Here is a 22,998-nt window from a genome sequence, read left to right as displayed (position 1 = left end):
ACACCATTTTCTTGGTCACCTACAAATAATTTTTGGGCAGGTAATGACCACGTCCATACTGCCATCTAGCGGATGAAGTCGAGTTTGAAAAAAACAAAAAACGCGGCAGCTAGAAAACTGAGGTCACATTCGGTGCTTAAACAAATGTATTTAATGGGGGGGAAAACGTGGTCATGATCATCTTAAATTTGGGTTTAGAATTATGATTATGACATAAATTATTGAACATAAATTTAAGAGTCATCATTTTTAACCCCGCCCGTTTTGCTGGCACGAGCCCCCACAGGTATGCCCGATGACGCCATCAAAAGGTGACACCCACCACCTCTCCTGTCTCCTCCTCCGCGGCGCAGTGAGTCGAGCTCAGCTGAGCCGCTTCACTTCACCAAAGGCAGTGGTGGAGATTTTTTTTCTGTCCACCGGGAGGCTGCTCCTCTTCGTTTAATAAGTCACTCGGTGTGAAAGCGTTCTTCCTCGTCTGACGTATTTTACGAGCGTGAGCTTTCAAGGTAAAGTTTTTTTTTTTAACAAGAACACTTGTCGCCTTGTAAAGGTAACGACGTGGCTCTAGTTTCTCGTGTACGGTGCTTTCAGGTACCCTCGGAAGAAGCAGATGATCGACCCTTGACAGAAAATTTGTGTGACCGTCTGAATCGGTTTGAAATTGCTGTTACAGCTACAATGGAGGGCGAGAGAAAAGACGTTTATTGCGGTAGAACTGACGGTAAAAGTGTTCCGCCGACCAAGTTTCCGCAGCGTGTTAAAGGGAAAATTTGACTTGACGGACGCTTCAGGCCAAAAGTCGACGTGTCATGCCTTTGGAGTGTTTGTAAATATCGACTGAGACTTTTTAACTCATGATCCTCAAGGAGGAATTCGTTGTTTCGTCAGTCTTCACCCGGATATCGATCAAATGATCATTAATGCACCGCAATCACGGAAAACATCTGTTGTCATTTTCTCGCTTTTATTTTGAAATCCGGTTAGTCACGTCCGACCCATCGACTCGTCTACAGCTCGTAAACTTTCTTCATTGTTAATATTTGACTACAGTACTCTTGAGTCACACACTACAGTGATTCATCTCACTTGAGTCTGTGATCATCACAGAATGTACTGTTAAAAAAAAAAAAAATATATATATATATATTATATAATATTATATAATAATATATAAAAGGGCGGCATGGTGACCGACTGGTTAGAGCGTCAGCCTCACAGTTCTGAGGACTCGGGTTCAATCCCCGGCCCCGCCTGTGTGGAGTTTGCATGTTCTCCCCGTGCCTGCGTGGGTTTTCGCCGGGCACTCCGGTTTCCTCCCACATCCCAAAAGCATGCATTAATTGGAGACTCTAAATTGCCCGTTAGGTGTGACTGTGAGTGCAAATGGTTGTTTGTTTGTATGTGCCCTGCGATTGGCTGGCAACCAGTTCAGGGTGTACCCCGCCTCCTGCCCGATGACAGCTGGGATAGGCTGCAGCATGCCCGCGACCCTAGTGAGGAGAAGCGGCTCAGAAAATGGATGGATGGATATATATATATAAGATGCATAACAAATATTAGTGTAGTTAATACTTGTTTATTGCTGCATTTAACTTAAAACTTATATTCAGTGAGCCAGTGAGTAAGTGTATTCAATCTAATAACCTTGGTGTATTGTGTTTCCGGAATGTTTGTTAACTCGTGTCAGTGAGTGAACTGATGGAACTGAATCATCCAAGTTTGCTAACTCGAGTCAGAAATAATCAAACTAGAGCCAAAGAATCAAATAGTACGTGGCCCAAGTGTTTCTGGTGAGTCCACTAACTTGAGTCGAGAGTGTTTTCATTGAGTCTTCTAACTCAAGTCATTGAGTTAGTGCATTCCACTTAATCCCTGAGTCAAACTAACTTGAAATCATCCCTCTGCTGTGTTTCATGTGAGTCTTCTAACTTCTGTTCAGTGAGTGGACCGTTTCAACTGAGTCATCTGAGCCAACTAACTCGTGGCAGTGAGCAAAATCATTCAAGTCCTATTTTATGTTGAGTTTTCTAACTCAAGTCAGTGTGTAAACTGATAAATCTAAATCCCAGAGTCCATTATCCGAGTCAGTAAAGAAAATCATACGAGTCTGCAGTGTTTCTGTTGATTCCGCTAACTCCAGTCAGTGAGTCAGCTAATTCCTTGGAATCAGTGAAACGAATAATCTGAGTCCGAAGTTTTTTTGTTGAGTCTTCTAACTCCAGTCAGAGAATGAGCTACTTCCACTGAATCTCCTAACTTGAGTCAGTGATTGTCCCGATTCAACAAGTTTTCTGAGTCTGCAATGTTTCCGGTGAGTTTGCTGATTGAGTCGGTGCATGAACAGAATCATCTGAGTACCCAATGTTTCTGGTTTGTCCAATAACTCATGTCAGTGACTGAACCGAAAAAAAGGGAATCTTCTCAGTCTGCTGTGTTTTGCTTGAGCCTAACTGAGTAAGTGAACTGAATCATGTGAGTCGTTGTGTATTTAGATCAGCTGCCAGGATGTCGTCCCGATGCCCAAATGAGTTGTGTGTGATATGCGGAGTAGCTCTTCAGGGCAACCAAAGGCGTTGGTTGTTTGGGGGCCAACACAAGAAGCTTATTCGGCCTCAGACCCCCATAAGGTCCCTGAGAGGAGGAAGCCTGTCAGGGTCCTCGCCAAGCACTCCCTGGGGTAAGAGACCTTAATTTCGAGTGATGTTTGCTTCAAACCTTAATTTGAAACCCCAGCCCGGGCTTGCAACCATGATTACGAACTCTGAATTACAACCCTAATCCTGGATTGCAACCCTAATGTTAGATTGAAACCCTGATTTGAAACCCTAATGTTGGCCCCAAATTATAATTTAAAAAAACTAAAGCTTGTCTGAAACATAATGTAGTATTGAAACGATGATTTGAAACCCTAACCCTCGCTTCAAACCATCACCTTCGCTTCAAATGACCTTAGTGTTGGCTTGAAACTCTAATTTGAAACCCTAGTGTTTACTCCAAATCCTAATTTAAAACCTAACCCTTGTTTGAAAAGATAACGTAGTCTGAAAAGCGTAATTTGAAAACCGAACCTCATCTTGAAACCGTGATTTGAATCTTTAACTGAGGCTTGAAATCCTAATTTGAAACCCGTCACTTCGTCTTCCACACCTAGTTTGAATCCCTAAAACAGGCTTCAAACCTTAATTTGAAACCCTAATGTTAGCTCCAAACCCCAATTTGAAACCTTAATGTTGGCCTTGCCCCCAAATTCTTATTTGAAACCCTAACCCTTGTTTAAAACCACAATGGAAGCTTGAAGCTTTAATGTGAAACCATAACCCCATCTTGAAAACCTATTTCGAAACCCTAACCCAAGATTGACACCCTAATTTGAAACCCTGATTTTGTCTTCACACCCTAATTAGAAACCGTAACACTTGTTTGAAACCCTAACCCAGGTTCCAAACCCCAATCCAGGTTTGAGAGCTTAATTTTGAATTCTGTTATCTTAAAACCCTCGCCCAGGCATGATACCCAGGCTTCAAACCCTTATTTAAACCCTAATGTTGGCTACAAACCTTAATTGTATACACTTATCCAGGCTTGAGAACCCCTGACTTTAAACTCTCATATTTGTTTGAAACCCTATAGTATTGTCTTTAAACTGTAATTTTAAACCCAAATTCTAACTTGAAACCTCAACCCTGCCTTGAATCCCTAATTTCAATTTGTTCAATATGTTCCACAGGCAGTATGTCCTCTCTGTGCTCGTCATCTTCTCTGTCCAAGTCCCAGCTGTCCCTCAGCTCTCCATCCAAATCCTTGGACCTCCTTTCGATTCTGACGCATATCCTGGGAGGACCGGTGTCTCGCGGCGTCAGCCGCGGGGAGTTCACGTGCGGCAAGTGCAGCGGAGTCCTGGAGCGCGTCTTCAGGTTCGACACGGTCATCGCCAGGGTGAGGGCGCTGTCCTCGGAGAGGCTCAACAAGCTGACCCATGAGCGAGACCGCGTCCGGCGTTGGGTGCGAAGCAACTACGTCCGGAGGCACCCTCGGGAGCAGAACGAGGAAGAGGAAGCGGGAGGAGACCAGGACAAGGATGACTACAGAGACATGCTGAAGGACAACATGGCTCTGGCAGAGTACGAGTGCTGGTCGGACAAGTGGGACATGTGCCCGTACTTTATACGAACAGGTACATGCTTTAAACACTTAACTGTGGCTTTAAGACATAATTTGAAATCAGAACACGAGTTTGAAACCTTAACCTTTGCTTCGAATCCTTATTTAAAAGCTTAACTGTAATTTTAAACCTTCACCCTTCTTAGAAACCTTAACCCAAGATCAAAGCCTTAATTTGAAACCTATCCATATTTTGGAACTCTTATGTTGAAACCCTAACCCTGGCTTCAAACCCTAACAGTAACCGTAACCCTTTTTGAATCCCCAACCCTCATGTGAAACACTTACCTTGTTTTTTTAAACCCTAATTTGAAACTAACTTTGGTTTGAAACTTTAAGCCTAGTTTTTAAACCCTAATTTTAGGTCCAAACCGAACTTCAAACCATAACTCCAATTTGAGACCCCTAGAGTATTTTAAAACCCTAACCTTGCCTAGAAACCCTAATTTAAAACCCTGACCCTAGTATGAAACTCTAACCCTAGTTTGAAATCCTAATTTTAGACCCAAACCTAACTTCAAACCCCAACTCCAAACATAAACCTAATTTCAAACCCTTACTCCAGTTTGAAACCCTAACCCTAGTTTTAAACCCCAACTAAAAGCCGTAATTTAGTTTGACAGTCATAAATTTAAACCCTAACCTTGTCTTGATATCCTAATTTGAACCCCTAATTTAAAATCAAGCAAAAATTTGAAACACTAGTTTGAAACCCTAATCCTGTTTTGAAATCCTAATCCTAGTTTGGAGCCCTAATTTGAACCCTTAACCTTGGAACCCCAATTCCCAACCCTAACGAAACGCTAAATCTAGTTTGAAATCTTAATTTGAAAACCTTACCCTAATTTAAAATGAACCTTTCTCGAAAACCATAATCCTAATTTAGAACCCTAATTTGAAGACCAAACCTTGCCTTGAAACCCTAATTTCAATGCCTAACCCTAATTTCAAATCCAAATGTAATTTCAAACCCCAATTTAAATCCCTAACTGGTTTGAATCCTGAATTTGAAACCCTAAAATTGTCTTGAACCCTGAATTTTAATCCCTAATTTGAACCCCTAACCTTGTCCTCAAACCCTAATTTCAAACCCTAACCCTGTCTTGAAACCCCAATGCTACTTTTTAAACCCAAATTTCAAACCCAAACCTATTGTGACACCGTAACTCCGACTTGAAATCCTACCCTAGTTTTAGTCCCTAATGTGGAGCCCTAACCATATCTTAAAACCCTGATTTGAAACCCTAAATTTAACCTTATTTTGTGTGCCATGCAGGTAAAAGGTGCCAAAAGGGTCAAAACTGCGAAGGCTGCGACTCTTTGCGCGTATCCGACTCGGATTACGAGTCGGTGTGCGGCGTACCTCGCCGAATGCCATATCAGCCCTTCTCTCCTCTGCCTCTGTCGCGGGACAAATCCCAGAGCATGCCACTCCACTGGTACCGAATCCCGTCCACCTGCTCCAGTCCTGGCTCGCTGGCGGCATCCACCTTCTCCCTGCGGACCCCATCCCTCCAGTCTCTGGACTCCCTGGACGGCTGCGACCCGTCGGACTCGCCCGGCTACCGGTCGATCAGTTCGGTCCTCAGGGAGATCCGACGTCTAAGAGGGAGGCCGGTCAGCTCGCCGGTGGGGAGCAGGATTCCCGTCCTGGCTGGGAGGAACAAGAGAAGAAGTTCTAGTGAGATGACGTCACCTGTGGTAAACAGGAACTTGAGCTTTGAGGAGAATGGCGGTCACCACACTGGAGAGGAGGAGGATGACGATGTTCTGATGGAGATGAAGGATGAGTTCTTGCCTCTGCATCAGCAGGTGGGACTTGGTCAGGGTTTAGCATCAGTTTAGGAAACTTTATGGCCGTCAAAATGCTCCGTCTTGTTCAATCCATTATATTGGTATGTCAGATTATCTGATTTACTGTTTATGCTACACTAATGAGCATGACTACAGTTTAATGACATGATTGTTTGAAGCCAAACTTGCTAAAATTTAGTTGTCTTTGTCGCTGGTGTCTTTAGACAAAAGTTAAATACGTGTGTATCATTTTTTTATACAAATATGATATGATACATGTAAACGCAGCCTAAACATGGAATATTGTCGTCTTTAGTGGCTCTGTGGTGACATCTTGTATTTAAAAAAAGACAATGTAGACATTTAAAGTTCCAACATTTGCTTTGTCACGGTCCCCTTTGCTCTTCACCCGAACCAGGAGGAAGTGATTTTACCTGTTTTTGCCGAAAGCAGAAGTAGTTTGCGCATATACCGGATTGACACTATCCATGGCAAGTTTCTCAAAACAGGATCTGTTTGTGACAAACCACACAGCAGAAGGCGTGCTACTGGCACCACTGGTGAAAATGCTGAACTCCTAAAACAGGAGTTCCCTCAAAGTAAAAGGCTTCAAGTGGAAGATAATTAATCTTGACAAACGAAAGTTGGTAGGAGAAAAGCTTTATCACTCACCGAAGCATCCGCTGAATTTGTCTTTTGCTGATGCTGAGTTCCAGTGGAGCCCTCTGGATAGACTTTCTTTGGCTTTGCGCGAACGCCTGCTCTAGAAGTTTTGTGTTTTTGTCAGTGGTGGTAGTAGCAGGCCTTCCGCTGTGTGGTTTGTAAAGAACAGATGCTTGAGAAAATTGCCATCCAGAGTGAAAATTGTACAGTGTGCAGTGTGACAGGCATAAAGCTTCTCAAACTGGCGCTGGAATGTTGTCGTGGACAGAAAAAGGTCTTGCCAGCCGGCCATTTTGCAATGCTTCTCTGATGTCAATTGGCGAGCTTTGGGCAAGGGAACTCTATGCTTCCAAAAACTGCAAAGCCTAAGATGATGACGTCATCTCTGATACCTGAAATGAAATAGAAAAAAGGAAGTATATACAGGAAGTCCTCGAGTTACAACGTACTCGACCTACGACGTTTCGACTTCACAACGCACATGCCTTGTCTGACATTTTGTCCCCAGCACCATAGTGTTTCTGGTTAGCTAGTGCATAGTGCTTGTCTGTGTTTGTGCGCCAGGAGTATCTTTGCCTTTTTCGCCCTCCTTTTTTCACACTCTCAGCAGTAATGGTAAGTACAGCATCTTATTTTTTTATTTTAATGTATTTTAGTTTCTTTATACGAACTGTTAACCTTTCCTGCTACGGTCACCTGACCGTGGTCGGGAGACGCCTTCTCCAGGGCCTTGGGGTTAACTCCCTTCTCTCGTTGCACAGCTGAGCTGGGTGGCGGCAACAATAAAGGCACGAAGCACCGATTTGCTGCTTTAATGGCTTTATTAGCTCCTCTGCACATTCAACATCAACGGGTCTTCCGCTAATCGCTACTCTTTCCCGGTCGCCGTCACTACACTTGCCACTGCACACACTCGCACCTGTGCGCAGTCCTTCCTCCTTCACAGTCCCGCCGGATGACGCCTGCGCAGTCCCGTCTCACTCACACGTTGACGCACACGCCTACACACACTGAGCTTGCTGTCACAATCACGTGGGACAAGACCCGTAACAGAAGTATTTCGACGTAAATTAAAACTTTAACGCTGAAATCCGACTTATTTGGAAATTCGGGTTACGTCGCCAGCATAGGAACGGAAATCGTTCGTAAATCGAGGACTTCCTGTAGTGACTTTTGGCACACCTTGTATTTAAAGGCTGAAAACTCTAACCATAATTTGAAACCCTAACTTTGCTTGAAACCCTTATTTGAAATCTTACCACTTGTTTGAATCCCTAAACAAGACTTGAAACCAGAACTTGAATCCCTAACCCAGGTTTGAAACACTATTTTTGAGCCCAAACATTTCTTTAAACCCTAATTTGAAAAAACGTACCCAAATTTGATACCGTAACATAGGCGTGAAACCCTCAACTTTGCTTGAAACCCTAATGTTAACTTCAGACCCTAATTTGAAACCCTAATCCTGGCTTCAAAACATAATTTGAAACACTGACACTTATTTGACCTCCTAACCCAGGCTTCCAACCCTATTTTGAAAGTGCTTGAAACCCTAATTTGAATTTTTAGGCCTTGTTTTAAACTCTTGGCTTCAGACCCTACTTTCAAACCCTTTGCTTGTTTTCAAGCCTCAGTTAGTGTTATTTGAAAGCCTAACTTTGAATTGAAACTCTCATTTGAAACCCTAACCCTGGTCTTGAAACTGCAGTATAAAGGCCGACTTTAAACCCTAACCTTTGCTTCAAACTGTAACTTTAAACCTTAACCTTCACTTGAAACCATATATTCTAACCCTAACTCTGTGGAAGAAATTATCGAACGTCAATGAAATGTGTTTTGTAACTTTCTCAAAATAACTTTTCTTATTTTCTCTTCCTGAATGTGAGCAACTAAATTTAGTTTAAAAGGTTGTTTCCAAAGCATCATCAAATGTTGAAATATGTTTCTGGATGAGTGCGGTGGCCCATACACCTTCTTCAACGTTAAATATTGACACAGTTTGTTACGTCCGGGAACACCCAAGCTCCTGCGTGCTCGTTGGACAACTTCTCAATAGCTCACCTGTTTAAAGACAAAATAATTTTTGTCCCTGCAGAGTGCCTCCCGCAGGCTCCATCAGGTGGTCAGGCACTTGCGAGGGCAGCTTGATCAGGCCGAGGCCCGGGTCAGGACCCTGGAGGCCCACCTGAAACCCGGGATACCCCAGGATGATGATGCTACCAAGGATTGGACGCATGTAAGCACTCACGAAAACTATTATGTTGGGTTCAAATCCTAATTTGAAACCTTAACTCCAGTTACTTGAAACATTAAACCAGCCTTGCCACCCTAATGTGAAACCCTGACAAAGCTGTGAAACATTAATCTGAAATCCTATCCAAGGTTGAAACCATCCATTCATTTTCCGTAACCCTTATCCTCACTAGGGTTGCGGGCGTGCTGGAGCCTATCCCAGCTATCTTCGGATGAGAGGCGCCGTACACTATGAGGGGCCGTTAGGGACATTATTCAGGATTAGCTCTCGCACTTACTATTCAAATGCTTTCACACACACACAAACGACTGAAAGGCTCTCATAAGGACTACTCAAACACTCTTATGCACACGAGTCTTGCTCTCATTAACACTACTCAAACACTCTCATACGGACGGGTCTTGCTCTCATTAAGACTACTCAAATGCTCTCATTACCACAACTCAAACACTCTCATACACACGAGTCTTGCTCTCATTAACACTACTCAAATGCTCTAATTAACACTACTCAAACACTCTCATATGCACAAGTCTTGCTCTCATTAACACTAATGCTCTCATACACACGAGTCTTGCTCTCATTAACACCACTCAAATGCTTTCATTAGCACTACTAAAACGCTCTCATATGAACGAGTCTTGCTTAAATTGCTTCATTCCCTTTGGCCACCTCATTAGAAAAAATCTTGGGATATTTGTTTTAAGATAGCTAGATAGATTAATAGATAGATTTTGACAAATAGTTATAGACATAACTATAAACACATAGCATTGTACTGTATAGTACATGCATATATATTTTTTATGTTAATGTGTCGTATACTTGATTATTTTGTTACAATAATGCTTTTCCTCATTGATTTAAAATGACTGCTTTTAATGTGTAAGTGCTGTAGGATATGACGTAATGGTCGGCCAATCAGAAGCCGGATTCGTTTGAGTAGTGTTAATGAGAGCATTTGAGTAGTTTTAATGAGAGCAAGACTCGTGCATGAGAGTGTTTGAGTCGTGTTAATGAGAGCAAGACTCGTGTGTGTGTGTGTGTGTGTGTGTGAGAGTTTGAGTAGTCCTTATGAGAGCCTTTCAGTAGTTTGTGTGTGTGTGTGTGTGTGTGTGTGAAAGCATTTGAATAGTAAGTGTGAGAGCTAATGTGAATAATGTCCCTAACGGCCCCTCATAGTGCACCCTGAAATGGTCACAGGGCACTTATAAACCAACAACAATTTGCACTCTCATTCACACCTATACGCAATTTAGAGTCGTCAATTAACCTACCATGCATATTTTGGGGATCTGGGAGGAAACTGGAGTACCCAGAGAAAACAAGTTGAAACCCTACATTGGAAATACCCTATCCCAGCCTTGAAACACTAACAGGCTATAACCCTCTAGAAACCATAATTTGAAACTGTAATCCTGGTTTGAAACCCTAACCTTTGCTTGAAACCCTAATTTGAAACTCTAAACAGATTTTAATCCCTAATGTTGGCATCACACTCCAATATGAAACCCTAACCTTTGTTTGAAACCATAACCCAGGCTTGAAACCCCACTTTGAAGCCATATAACGCAGGCTTGAGACACTAATTCAAAACCTTAATTTTAACTAATACAGGCGTCAAACCCCAATTTTAAACCCCTAACCATTGTTTGAAAACCTCATACAGTCTTAAAACCTTAATTTGAAACTCTAACGTGAAACCTGATTTGGAAACTCCAACCCAGCCATGAAACCTTCATTTGAAACCCGATGCAAAACTTGAAACCCTACTTTAGAACTGTAATCCAAGTTTTGAACTGTAATCCAAGTTTAAAAACCCTAATTTGAAACGTTAACCCAGGCTTGAAACACGAAGCAGGCTTTGAAACCCCATTGGCTTTGAAACCTAATTTAATAACATAAACCATAATGTGAAACCCTAATCCAATCTTGAAACCCTCATTTGAAAGACAAACCTGTCTTGAAACTCTATTTTTGGCTTCAAACCCCAATTTGAACCAAATTTTTGTTTGAAGGCCTAACCTTAGTTTCAAAACAGTTTAAAGTTTCAGTGCATAGTTTGTGTATGAAATAGACACATAGCAGCCACTTCATTAGGCACACCAGCATTCTAACCACATCCACTGCAATGCACATTTATGTCTCTTGTATTTTATTGGATTTTGAGATTATATTGGGTCGGATTATATTACATTGTGCAGGTGTACCCAATTGGTTATTTATTACAAAACACAGAGCGGCCGCCATGTTACAGTGTTGCTCACACGCACACGTGCACGCCCATACAATATAAAAGGAATGAAAGGTGTGAGCACTGTGTGTTTTGCCTCTAAAAGGGTGCGTCGCTTTTATTTGCTCGTAGATGCAGTTTACACGCACACGCACACGCACACACACACACACACACACACACGGACATAGTGGAATCCTGGCAAACCAGCAGAGTTTGCCAAGGGCTCGTTACTACAAGGACAAAATACCCTTATCTGTGACTGTCAGTTAAAAATAATAATAATAGGGAGTGCGTGTGAATGGACACAAGCAAATTCCTTCACCATTGTGGTTTGCATACCACATTTGCAACTTGATGAACTAGTTTGTATTTTAAAAAGCTGTGAAAAGTCAAAGCAGCATGCAAATATTTCCTCTGTTTTTCACCGAGATCCTGATCGACACATAATTAGAGGGTATCAGTTTTTGGTGTGATGTATTATTAAATGTGCATATTGACACAACAGTGCAGCAGAGTGTGTACGCGTTGATGAAATTGAAATGCGTATCCTAGTGTGAAACTCTTACTTGAAACCCTAATGTTGACCTGTAACTGCCTTCAAGCCCTAATTTTAAAACCCTTACCCCAGCTTCAAACCCTAATGTTGATTTCCAACACTAATTTAAAACTAAAGTCTCCAGTTTGAAACCTAAACCTGAATGTTGGCTTCAAGCCCTAACTAGAAACCCTAACTCTCTTTTGAAAACCTACCGCAGGCTTGACATCCTAATTTAAAACCCTAATCATGGCATGACACCCTAATTTCCATCACTAACCCTGGTTTGAAACCGAGTGCAGACTTGAAACCTTAACTTGGGGTTAGGGTTACTTTGCTAACTTGAAACACCAGCCCTAATTTGAAACCTTAACCCAGGCTTGAAACACTAATTTGAAACCTTAACCATGGCATGACACCCTAATTTGAAACTTGAAATCTGGTTTGAAACCCGACCACAGGCTTGACACCCTAATTTGAAACCCTAACCAATACCATGGCATGAAACCCTAATTCCAAACACTAACCCTGGCTAGAAACCTTAACTTGAAACCCTACCACAGGGATGATTACCCTAATTTAAAATCCGAACCATGTCATGAAACTCTAATTTGGAACCCTAACCCTTGCTAAAATCCTAACGCATGCTTGAAACCTTAACTTGAAAGCCTAACGCAGGCTTGAAGCCTTAATGTGAACAGGAAGCCCCAATTTAAAACCTTGGCTTGTAACCCCAAACCGTGGTTTAAAACCTTAACTTGAAACCCTAATTTGAAACCTTAATTTGGCTAGAAACCCTAATTTCAAACCCTAATTCTGTCTTGAAACGCTAGCAGTGAAGTACCAGCGATACAAAGAGTGAAAACGTAGCAACACACATACATAACACAACGACAACATCAACACACTACTGTACTGTACATATCAAAGGGCTTGGGTCTTCTCAGTGTCGAACCCTTGTCAATTACTATTTTCCTTCTTGTTCCCTCCAGATTGTGCGTAAGGAGGACTGTGCCTCCCTACTGCCTGGCCTGGCTCGTTCCCTGCACAGTCGGGATCGGCTCATCCAGGTGAGAGATGATGAGGACAGGCATGCAGACAGATCAACTCTAAGCTCTCTGGAATGTTGTTTGTCTGTATGCCCGCCAGCCTCTTCTTACATGCTGAAACATTAAAGGGGAACTAAACCCCAAACATTTTGTTTGCAAGAATACTTTGGTTATGCCACCACTAGACTAAATACAGTATTCTGATTGATAATGCGTTCGTGGAATAAGAATTAAGCAGATTAATTCATCAGTTTTCATCCATCTCAGGGGGCTGTTATATTTGGCAATATCGCCCTCTGCTGTCGACCAAAATTAACGTCACAACTGCTCTCTCGCTTGCGTTGCGAACGTCACGTGGTCAAACCTGGAAGACAGGTAGTGGACATGATGGTTTGACCAGTTTGGGTTCAAACCATTTCATATCGATTTGTGAATAAATATAAAATTAAAGTCAAAGGTTTCCGCCAGACACAGACGATAAGTAAAGCAACACAGATGACCATAAAGTGCTTTGTTTGCATTAATTTTGTAAAATACATTCAGCTGGGCGGCACGGTTAGAGCGTCAGCCTCACAGTTCTGAGGACCTGGGTTCAATCCCCGGCCCCGCCTGTGTGGAGTTTGCATGTTCTCCCCGTGCCTGCGTGGGTTTTCTCCGGCACTCCGGTTTCCTCCCACATCCCAAAAACATGCATTAATTGGAGACTCTAAATTGCCCGTAGGCATGACTGTGAGTGCGAATGGTTGTTTGTTTCTGTGTGCCCTGCGATTGGCTGGCAACCAGTTCAGGGTGTACCCCGCCTCCTGCCCGATGACAGCTGGGATAGGCTCCAGCACGCCCGCGACCCTAGTGAGGAGAAGCGGCTCAGAAAATGGATGGATGGATGGACATTCAGCTGAAAAGAATATGTTATTATAATCGATTTATTTGATTATTTATTCCAGAATGTCCACCATCTGATGTTGATCCAGTATGTTGTAAATAACGGCCCCCCGAGCAGCGTTCCAAGACTGTTTTTCATTTGACTGATGAGTCAACGACTGTATATATCCATCCATCCATCCATTTTCTGAGCCGCTTCTCCTCACTAGGGTCGCGGGCGTGCTGGAGCCTATCCCAGCTGTCATCGGGCAGGAGGCGGGGTACACCCTGAACTGGTTGCCAGCCAATCGCAGGGCACATAGAAACTAACAACCATTCGCACTCACAGTCATGCCTACGGGCAATTTAGAGTCTCCAATTAATGCATGTTTTTGGGATGTGGGAGGAAACCGGAGTGCCCGGAGAAAACCCACGCAGGCACGGGGAGAACATGCAAACTCCACACAGGCGGGGACGGGGATTGAACCCCGCACCTCAGAACTGTGAGGCTGACGCTCTAACCAGTCGGCCACCGTGCCGCCGACTGTATATAGTCCACTATATTAAAAAATCCTATATAGTGATAAGGGAGTAGAGAATGATAAAAGATTCCGAATGCAGTCGCTGTTTTAGGAATCAGTCACTCATTACCTACTCCTTAATCGCTGTGTAGTGATTTTCAGTGGACTTTTCAGTGCACTATATAGGTCCACCATATAAAAATTCCTATACAGTGATAGTATAATTAGGTTGTAGGGAATGAGTTAATGATTGACATGCCTCCAGAGTGTAGACAGCCTGATTTGTTTGTCATGTTCCTTTTTTGGTGTTTTGTGTGTGTTGTCGGCCTCATCCTCAGGAGTGCATGAGTGTGATCAGGAGAGTTTGTTTGGAGGGAGGAGGAAAAAGCCAGCTTGCAGACGAGATCGCCAACAAACTCAGCGAGAACCTGAAAGAAATTGTCAGCGACAACAAGGTTAGTGAACATGATAGTTATACATTGTATATCACAACACCAAAACTCACTCATTTAACTCAAGAGAGTTTAAAAGAAAAAAAAAGCCCCCGACACCAGTTTCACCAATCGAAAACAAATTAGGTGGACATGTGTATCATAACAGGGCACACGAAAAAGTCCCAAGCACCCATGCCTGAAACGGAACAGGAAGTTGGAAGTTATTTCTGTAATCTTTACACAGGGTGCCTTGGAGAGTTTGGTGCATGAGTTGGTCGAGAAAGAAAGGCGTCTGGAAGAAGAGGTGGCTTCCTTGAGGAAGGCAGCAGGAGACCGCGAGAAAGATCTGGACACGCTCAACATGGTGCTGCAGTGCAACCAGGACATCATTGACGTAAGCTCATTCTTAAAAGGCGGGGGAAATTCTGAAATATATAGAGTATATTGGAGCAGAGCCGGCTCACCCATTGGACGAGATTAGCAAATGCTAAGGGCACCGTGGCCTCTAGGGGGCGGCCCAAAAAAAATCATCTTTCTCCCGGAACACAGGGCAAGAAAGATGTTGGAACTTTTGGTTTGTTTGTCCCATCAAAATAATAACTCTTTTTTTAATATATTTTAAATTTGGCGACTTGTTGTTATAAACTGAAGAAAATAGAAAAAAAATAAAAATAAAAAAACTCCATTCGATTTCTTTTGTAAGCATACGTAAATTCTCGATGGGGTTGTGGGATGACGCCATATAAAATCTCTCCTAGGGCGGCACATTCGGTACGGCCGTTTACTTTAACTGTGGGGTTTCGTTGTCCAAGCACTGACCATGTTAATGGATGTATTTTGCCCCCTCCAGGACCTGCGCGCGGCACTGGGTGAGAAACAGCGCCTCCTCCAGGAGCTGGAGACTGAGAGGGAGGTATGGAGGCAGAGGGACCGGGCCCTCGCTGCCACCATGCGAGAGAAGGACGAACTGGTCCGCGTCCTCAAGGTGGAGCTGGAGAGCAGTATGAAAGATGTTCAGGTATGGATGGGCAAAAAAAATAAGTAGTATGTATAAAATTTATTTTATTCATAGTAGCTTAATTGTTCACATACATACATATTTGTTCATCTTTTAAATCATTTCATCATTTTTGTTTTATTGTATTTCCATGAATTTCTTTAATATTAAAGCTTCAATGAAAAAAATAAATGTAAAATCCAAACGCAAAAATATAAAAAATTAGTTATCTGTTTTTTTAGTGTTAAGTCCTTTTTATTTTCTTCAACTTATTAAAAATTGATAAAAGTATGTATTTGTCAACCGGCACGGTGTACAACTGGTTAGCACATCTGCCTCACAGTTCTGGGGACTGGGGTTCAAATCCCAGCCTCGCCTGTGTGGAGTTTCCATGTTCTCCCTGTGCGTGGGTGGGTTTTCTCCAGGCCCTCCGGTTTCCTCCCACATCTCAAACACATGCGTGGTAGGTTGATTGAAGACTCTAAATTGCCCGTAGGTGTGAATGTGAGTGTGAATGGTTGTTTGTTTCTATGTGCCCTGCGATTGGCTGGCGACCGGTTCAGGGTGTTCCCTGCCTCCCGCCCGAAGATAGCTGGGATAGGCTCCAGCAGCCCGCAACCCTAGTGAGGAGAAGCGGTATAGAAAATGGATGGATGTATTTGCCAATAAAATTGCAATATAATTGTCAAGACAATAAATTAAACATGTTGTATCTTTTATTCATAGCTTTTAATTTACATCGTATCACCATTCTTTTGCTTCATAAATACTGTATAACTAGTCATACATTTATTTCACATGATGATTATAAATTGGCCCGCGACCCTAGTGAGGATAAGCGGTAAAGAAAATGGATGGATTATAAATGAATGAGAATGCGTTTAAATAATAAAAATATTTTTTTTTCTTTTATTTATAGTTTAATTTAATTTCATGTATTTCTGCTATTCAGTTTTTATTTGCCAGATTAAAAAGCTTTAGAGCAACTGGAAAATTTTGTATTAGATTACATTTGTATTTTTATTTACCGAGTTATGAATCATTTGTTTTTATGCTCATGTTTTTTTGAAATTTGTAATAATTACCCAGCTACACTGTTGACTAATACCAGAAAAAGGATAATTAGATGTAGGGGGAAAAAAAAGTGACTATTTCTCTAGGCTCTCTCAGACTCTGTGATTGGCCAAGGCTTGTTGGGGGGCGGGGCCGAGGCCTCCCTGGCCTCCCAGCTTCAGGAGAAGCAGAGCCACCTGGCCGCCTTGTTGGAGGAGAGAGAGACACAGAGCGCCACCTTGTGCCAGGAGGTCACCAAACTCACCGCCGCCCTGCAGGAGTACCAGAACGTCGTTCAGGTGAGAGGTGCTGGGTCCTTACCTCAACCAAGGAAATTCTGGTTTCATCTTGTGGCCTAACTGGAACGTGATGAACAGAGTCAGCAGGAGAGCTACGAACGGACGACGTCCTCTCTAACGGCTCGACTGACGGACGCTAGGCGGGCGCTGCGCAACGAAGAGCGGCGCAGGAAAGAGGCCGAGAGAACGGGACACAACCAGCGAGAGGATGGTGAGAGGGCCGAGAGGAAGCTGAGAGACAGTCTGGAGAAGAGGGACCAACTCATACAGGTACAGGTCCCTGATTAGGAATTTTTATATAGTGAGCCGAGATAGTTCCTCTAAAAATCTCATCTAGTGATGAGTGAGTAGGGTCATTCCCTACTCGGTAATCACTGTACAGTGGTGCCATGTCAAATCATCTTTCCCCATTAAAATAAATAGAAATGCCATTAATCCGTTCCAGGCTCCCCATTTTTTTAATGAGGAAAATATTGTACTTCATCAACAGACAGTCACAATTGCTCAGTAAGCCGCAGTAATATTAGTCATTTTTTTTGCAAGTGATAGAGAATATATGCCTGCGACTATTATTATATTATCTGTATTCATGTGTTGCTTCGCCATTTGCGTTCAAATCTATGTTGCTTAAAGCGTTACAACTGCGCCGCATAGGTGCTATTCGTTAGCCCATGATACGGCATTTCCCATTATATGTTAGCATTAAGCTAGCGAAAAATACTATGGCAAATTTGGGTGGTTATTTTAAACACAGTGTAATTCTTTGTTTAGTATGACAAAAAAAATACCTTTTTGAAGAATTGTCCACTAGCTGGCGGCACGGTGGCCGACTGGTTAGAGCGTCAGCCTCACAGTTCTGAGGACGCGGGTTCAATCCCCGGCCCCGCCTGTGTGGAGTTTGCATGTTCTCCCCGTGCCTACGTGGGTTTTCTCCGGGCACTCCGGTTTCCTCCCACATCCCAAAAACATGCATTAATTGGAGACTCTAAATTCCCCGTGGGTGTGACTGTAACTGCGAATGGTTGTTTGTTTGTATGTGCCCTGCGATTGGCTGGCAACCAGTTCAGGGTGTACCCCGCCTCCTGCCCGATGACAGCTGAGATAGGCTCCAGCACGCCCGCGACACTAGTGAGGAGAAGCGGCTCAGAAAATGGATGGATGGATGGATGTCCACTAGCTGCCAAACTTTTGGTTATTGTGAAGTGAGTTGAGATATCTGCCATAATACAGAGCTCTCAAATTTTTGCTCGTAAGTTGTAACAACGGCGGCACAGTGGACGACTGGTTAGAGTGTCTGCCTCACAGTTCTGAGGACCGGGGTTCTATCCCCGGCCCCGCCTGTGTGGGGTTTGCATGTTCTTCCCGTGACTGTGTGGGTTTTCTCCAGGCACTCCGGTTTCCTCCCACATCCCCAAAACATGCTTGGTTATTTGAAGAGTCTTGCCCGCAAAAATGTCTCAAGAAGCCGGACCTGAAAATACAGTGAATCTTCCATCTTGGTTTGAAGTGGCGATTTTAAGGTCATTTTGACCATTTCCAAGGCTATTTAAAAGACGAACTTGTTGCAGAGATTTTGTCCTATTGCTATCAAATTGAAACCACATATACTATTTAGATGGATGATACTAAGTTGACAAACATTTGAGTTTTTCTCATTACGTGTGACCAGACCAAAGCAGAAAACTTTGATGACTCTCTATAAAACAGGAAGGCTGCCTTTTGATAGCGGCCATTAAAGGTTCACGTTGGCCATTTTCCTAGGTGTAATATTGAAAGTCTCTCTCTCCTGTAGCAAATCCTCCAAGACGCTGAGGAGCGTGACCGTCAGTTGGAGGAACTTCAGCACAACTTGCAGAAGAGACGTGACGAGTACGTGTCTGCCGTCAAACACGCTCTGTGAGCGGTGTGGAAATGAACCACCTTGCACTTTTAGAGCGGTACTACTTGTTGTAGCGGGTATTTAGTTCTATTTATCTCTACAGGTTTGCACTTTTACCTGCCAGGTTCTGGTACGGCATGTAGATAGTATGGATGTCTCAGACCTCGAAAATCAGCCAATATGGAGACGCTTAATTTAGAAAATTAGCAAATCACTGTTATTTAATGTTCATACTACTTTCTTTGGAAGGCCGTGTGTTAAATCGGCTTTTTTGTTTTGTTTGGAGTTATGCACCAAAAGGATCTTTTTAAAGAGCTACTTTGGTCCTTTGCTTTTATAATTGGCATGTTTCTGTGTCTTTTGTTTTTCAATGTTCCTTCTTGAATGAATGTAATGTCTGGGAAGTTAGTGTATTTTTTTTAGTTCAAGAGAATTAAACGCTCTGATCCAAATGGCTCAATTTCCTTTTTTTTTTTCTTTTTTTTTTTTTTTTTCTCTCCTCTTTCCCCCCACCCCCCATTGTTTCTGAGAAAATTTGAACTCAAATTTGAACTAAAATGTTCTCAATGTGACGTCATTGTCTTTACAGTCCAATCACGGAAAAGCCTGTTGGGTTACTTCTGCGATTGTTACTATGATACCGCAATACTTTGCTACAGGCAAAAAAAAGATGAATTAACAAGTGCCTTTTACGGAATAAAGTTGAGTACTTTTAAGAGGGAATGACAGCTGAAGTAATGTAGTTCCGAAACTACTTGGCTTTTTCCATTCCATTCATCCATTTTCTATGCCACTTATGCCACCTATACAAGGTCGCGGGTGTTCTGGAGCCTATCCCAGCTAATTGTGAGCGAGAGGCAGGGTACACCCTGAATTGGTCGCCAGCCAATCGCAGGGCACATATAAACAAACAACCATTCCAACTCACATTCAGACCTATGGAAACCGTCCACCAGAACTGTGAGGCAGATTTGCTAACCAGTCTTCCACCGTGCCGCCCATGATAGACATGTCTACCAAAATTCATGTTCCTAAATCAAACTGGCTTCAGTAGCCGATTTATTTTTACTGGACCCACTCCACTTACCAGGTGGAAAGTTTTACCAGGATAAATACTCCCGTAAAATGTTGAGTTCGAATACATATATGAGAATTGGGTAAACGAGTTTCATCTGGACCTAGTGTGTTCATTCCTCGTTTGGTAGTAGTTAGCTTTATCACAAAGAAGTGAGCATAAATAGAAATAAAATTGTCTTGATTTGATTATAGATCACTTCAGATTCTGAAATTCAGCATGGACATCAAGCTTTTGCCATTTTGAAACAGACAAAAGTGCGCTTCCATTCTTTATTTGTAGCTGTCATGAGACTGCATGTCGCCTGACCACACACTGAATGTCGCTCATTAAGATGCCATGATTTAATAAATCAAGAACAAGGCTTCAAAATATAAATTTTTTTTAGCACCAACTCAGCCATTCCTCTTAAATCGAGTTTAAGCAGTAAAGCATTTTCCTCACTAAAAATATTTCCTTAATATGCTGGGGGTGGGGGTTAGTGTGTATGCACGCAGTGAGAAGTTTTTTCAGTTTTGCGACCACGAACAACAAGAAAATGTTCTGTTTTAGAGTCAAACTGCAGTGAAACGTGTTGGAGATGTCGCAGCTGTTTGGCGCTCTGCTTTTTCTCCTTGTGATGTCACCTTCAGGTACGTCAACCTTCCGTTACCATAAAAGAACAAAAAGAGAGAGGTGAATAGTACAAAATGTTGGCTATCCAGATTACACCAACAGTTATAGTATTGTATTTACATGGTATAAATCTAAAAACTATTTAGAGACCAAGAGGTAGACCAGATAAGTTTTTACTTCCTCCAACTTCTTTTGAAGTGAGTTATAAAATCTAATGCGGATTATTATTTTTATTTTATTTTTTAGATGTTATTTTTTTCTGTTTATATGTTAAAATAAAACAAGGGTTAGTGTAATTGTCTCTTTTAGTGGGTTTGTGGATTATTGTATAGCAGCTGCATGGAAGGTGTTTTTTGACTACAGGAACCTGTGGAACCTCCTCCACAGTTGAGGGACATTCCCTCAAAAAAGTGGTAAAACTTGGAGTTTAACCAAAATTTTATGCCTCAAAAGTCCAACAAAACTGAAGACTTCATTTTTTTTTTTGTTTTTTTTAAATGTTTTTCTTTGGTGTTTATTTTTCTCCTTATTTAGTCTTTTGTCTCAAAAGTCAAGGCCAGCTTGGCAGTTCAAACTGTCATCATCATTCTCGTGAGAATTGAGCGCAGTGAGCAGCTGTGTTTTTTCTTCTTTTTTGTCACATCACCACAATCAACACAGTCGAATGTCTTCAAAAAGTGGTACAATTTGGAGTTTAACCATGTTTAGCTGTGAAATATTGCTGGAAATCAACCAGTTGTGTTTGACTTAAGAGGTTCCACTATTTAATCCATCCATCCATTTTCTGAGCCGCTTCTCCTCACTAGGGTCCCCGGGCTCCACTATTTACATTGAGAATAAACATTTTTTGGGCCCTTCACTAATTGATAAACATTGTTCATTTGTTTCTGTGTTCTTCAGTTCCTCTTTTCTGCTACACATGTGTGTTTCCCACCATCTCGCCACTGGACTGCATCAACTTTCCTCTCATATGTCCCGCCGGCCAAGTCTGCCTATCCAGCAGAGCCGTGGGCCAGAAGGGTGAGGGTGCCTTCACTCACAAAAGAATCTCTTTTACAGGGGACATACTATGGAGAAGTGTTTTTTTGAAAAGCTTGTATATATATAGTTGGGTCTCTGCGGGGCCTGTCCACCCATCAAGTTGGAAATTAAACATTCAAGTAAATGCTTTGTAACCTGCCAATTTTCTGAAAATGTGTGAGTGAGCTCTTCTGAATTGATCAGATTTTGATGCAACAGTGTGGCTAATTTACATAATCACACCCCAACACTGAGTGGCTACACTAATTGACAAAGTGTCATTGGGCCTCCTCCACAATGGAAAAAAACAATCCATCCCATTACTGTCTTTATGGATGCTTGCTATTTTCTTCACATTGGGCTAGGTGTAGTCATAGGACCCTCCTAGCTCTGTCTGGGCTTGGTCATCCTGGTAACGGACGTTATACTCGGTATTGGCCCTGCAGTAGAGGGGGCAGGATGGACAGTGACTCAGTGACTCAAAACAGCCTAATTTTAGCAATGATCTTTTTCTACATTATGCTGTATTTCTTGATCCTTTGGGTATTTTGACAAAACTTATCAGGGTTCGGTCCTTAGCCCACTGGTGTTTGACTAATTATGTTTTTTTCTCCTGTTTGGACACATTGCAGAGTGCCGCAGGGTACTGTGAAATTGGAAAAAAAGAAAGAAACTGAGGTAATCAACTGGTAAACAAAACCTAAAAGGAGATCCCCAAGGGTTTTTTCTTTTGCCCACTTCGATTTCCCATTCATATGAATCCATTTGGAGCTACAAAATGTTCGTTTTACTCACTGCAGGGTTTTTTTCCCCTCAAAAAATCATCAAGTATTTTGATATGTTGGAGAGTACCAGATTGCATTCCTAAATGGGAAATCATCTTAAATTATTTTTCTAGGAGAAAGGTTAAATGGTATTAAAAACAGAAAGGAGGAGTTCACCAACGTTCTGTCCTTTGCCCACTTATATTTGACTAGGTTTTATGAAAATAAATAACTATTTTTTTTAAATCTGAAAACGACTATAAACTAATAGGACAAAGACAAACTGATGTAACTAACTGCTTTATAAAATGTTAAAGGAGTTTTCCAAGTTTCTGTCCTTCACCTACTTCTGGTTCATGAGTTATGTTTTCTAATAAATGTTTTTATGACACCTGGGAACTATTTTAAATGCTGAAAAAAGTGAATAATGTGTCAATTACCTTTTTATTTTCAGGAGAATTCTGCGTAGTGCTGTACGAGAGGAGCTGCATCCAGCCCGTCCTGTGCGGTGTGACAGGTCAAAAGTCCATCATGGGACTCAATTTCACCTTCACCAACGAATGTTGCAACACGCACTTGTGCAACGGAGCCACTGCTACCTCCAAGACTGTTGCTGGTACCACCTGCTGGTCGGCAACGCTAGTGGCACTTCTAATGTCTTTTTTGAACAACTGAGATTTGTTTTTCTTAAACTGGATGTGTAAAAGAGGAAGGTACTACTGTGAATTTGTATTTTCACTGTGCAACAACAATAAAAGTGACATAATACCCTTGTTAAAAATGAG

The 22,998-nt window shown here is 42.2% G+C and overlaps 1 protein-coding gene across 6 annotated transcripts; it reads left to right on the top strand.

The window, feature by feature from the left end:
* The first annotated feature begins 335 nt into the window (after nt 1–335).
* On the top strand, nt 336–22,975 carry si:ch73-95l15.5 (uncharacterized). Of its 6 annotated transcripts, XM_061776276.1 has the most exons (15): nt 336–509; nt 595–724; nt 2,496–2,680; nt 3,731–4,177; nt 5,441–5,976; nt 8,717–8,857; nt 12,639–12,716; nt 14,416–14,532; nt 14,756–14,905; nt 15,362–15,529; nt 16,669–16,860; nt 16,939–17,130; nt 20,367–20,446; nt 21,330–21,449; nt 22,668–22,975. In XM_061776276.1, exons 3-15 carry the CDS (start codon nt 2,509–2,511, stop codon nt 22,915–22,917), a joined length of 2,643 nt encoding a protein of 880 aa, XP_061632260.1. In that variant the 5' UTR covers nt 336–509; nt 595–724; nt 2,496–2,508; the 3' UTR covers nt 22,918–22,975. The 6 variants fall into 6 exon arrangements, with proteins under 6 accessions (XP_061632260.1, XP_061632256.1, XP_061632258.1 ...); XM_061776272.1 differs by lacking the exon at nt 595–724; XM_061776274.1 differs by lacking the exons at nt 336–509; nt 595–724 and adding an exon at nt 1,151–1,990.
* The last annotated feature ends 23 nt before the right edge of the window (nt 22,976–22,998 follow it).

Source organism: Phyllopteryx taeniolatus, chromosome 6 (genome assembly GCF_024500385.1).
Source record: "Phyllopteryx taeniolatus isolate TA_2022b chromosome 6, UOR_Ptae_1.2, whole genome shotgun sequence".
NCBI lineage: Eukaryota > Metazoa > Chordata > Actinopteri > Syngnathiformes > Syngnathidae > Phyllopteryx > Phyllopteryx taeniolatus.
This window is presented reverse-complemented; position numbering and strand designations above follow the sequence as displayed.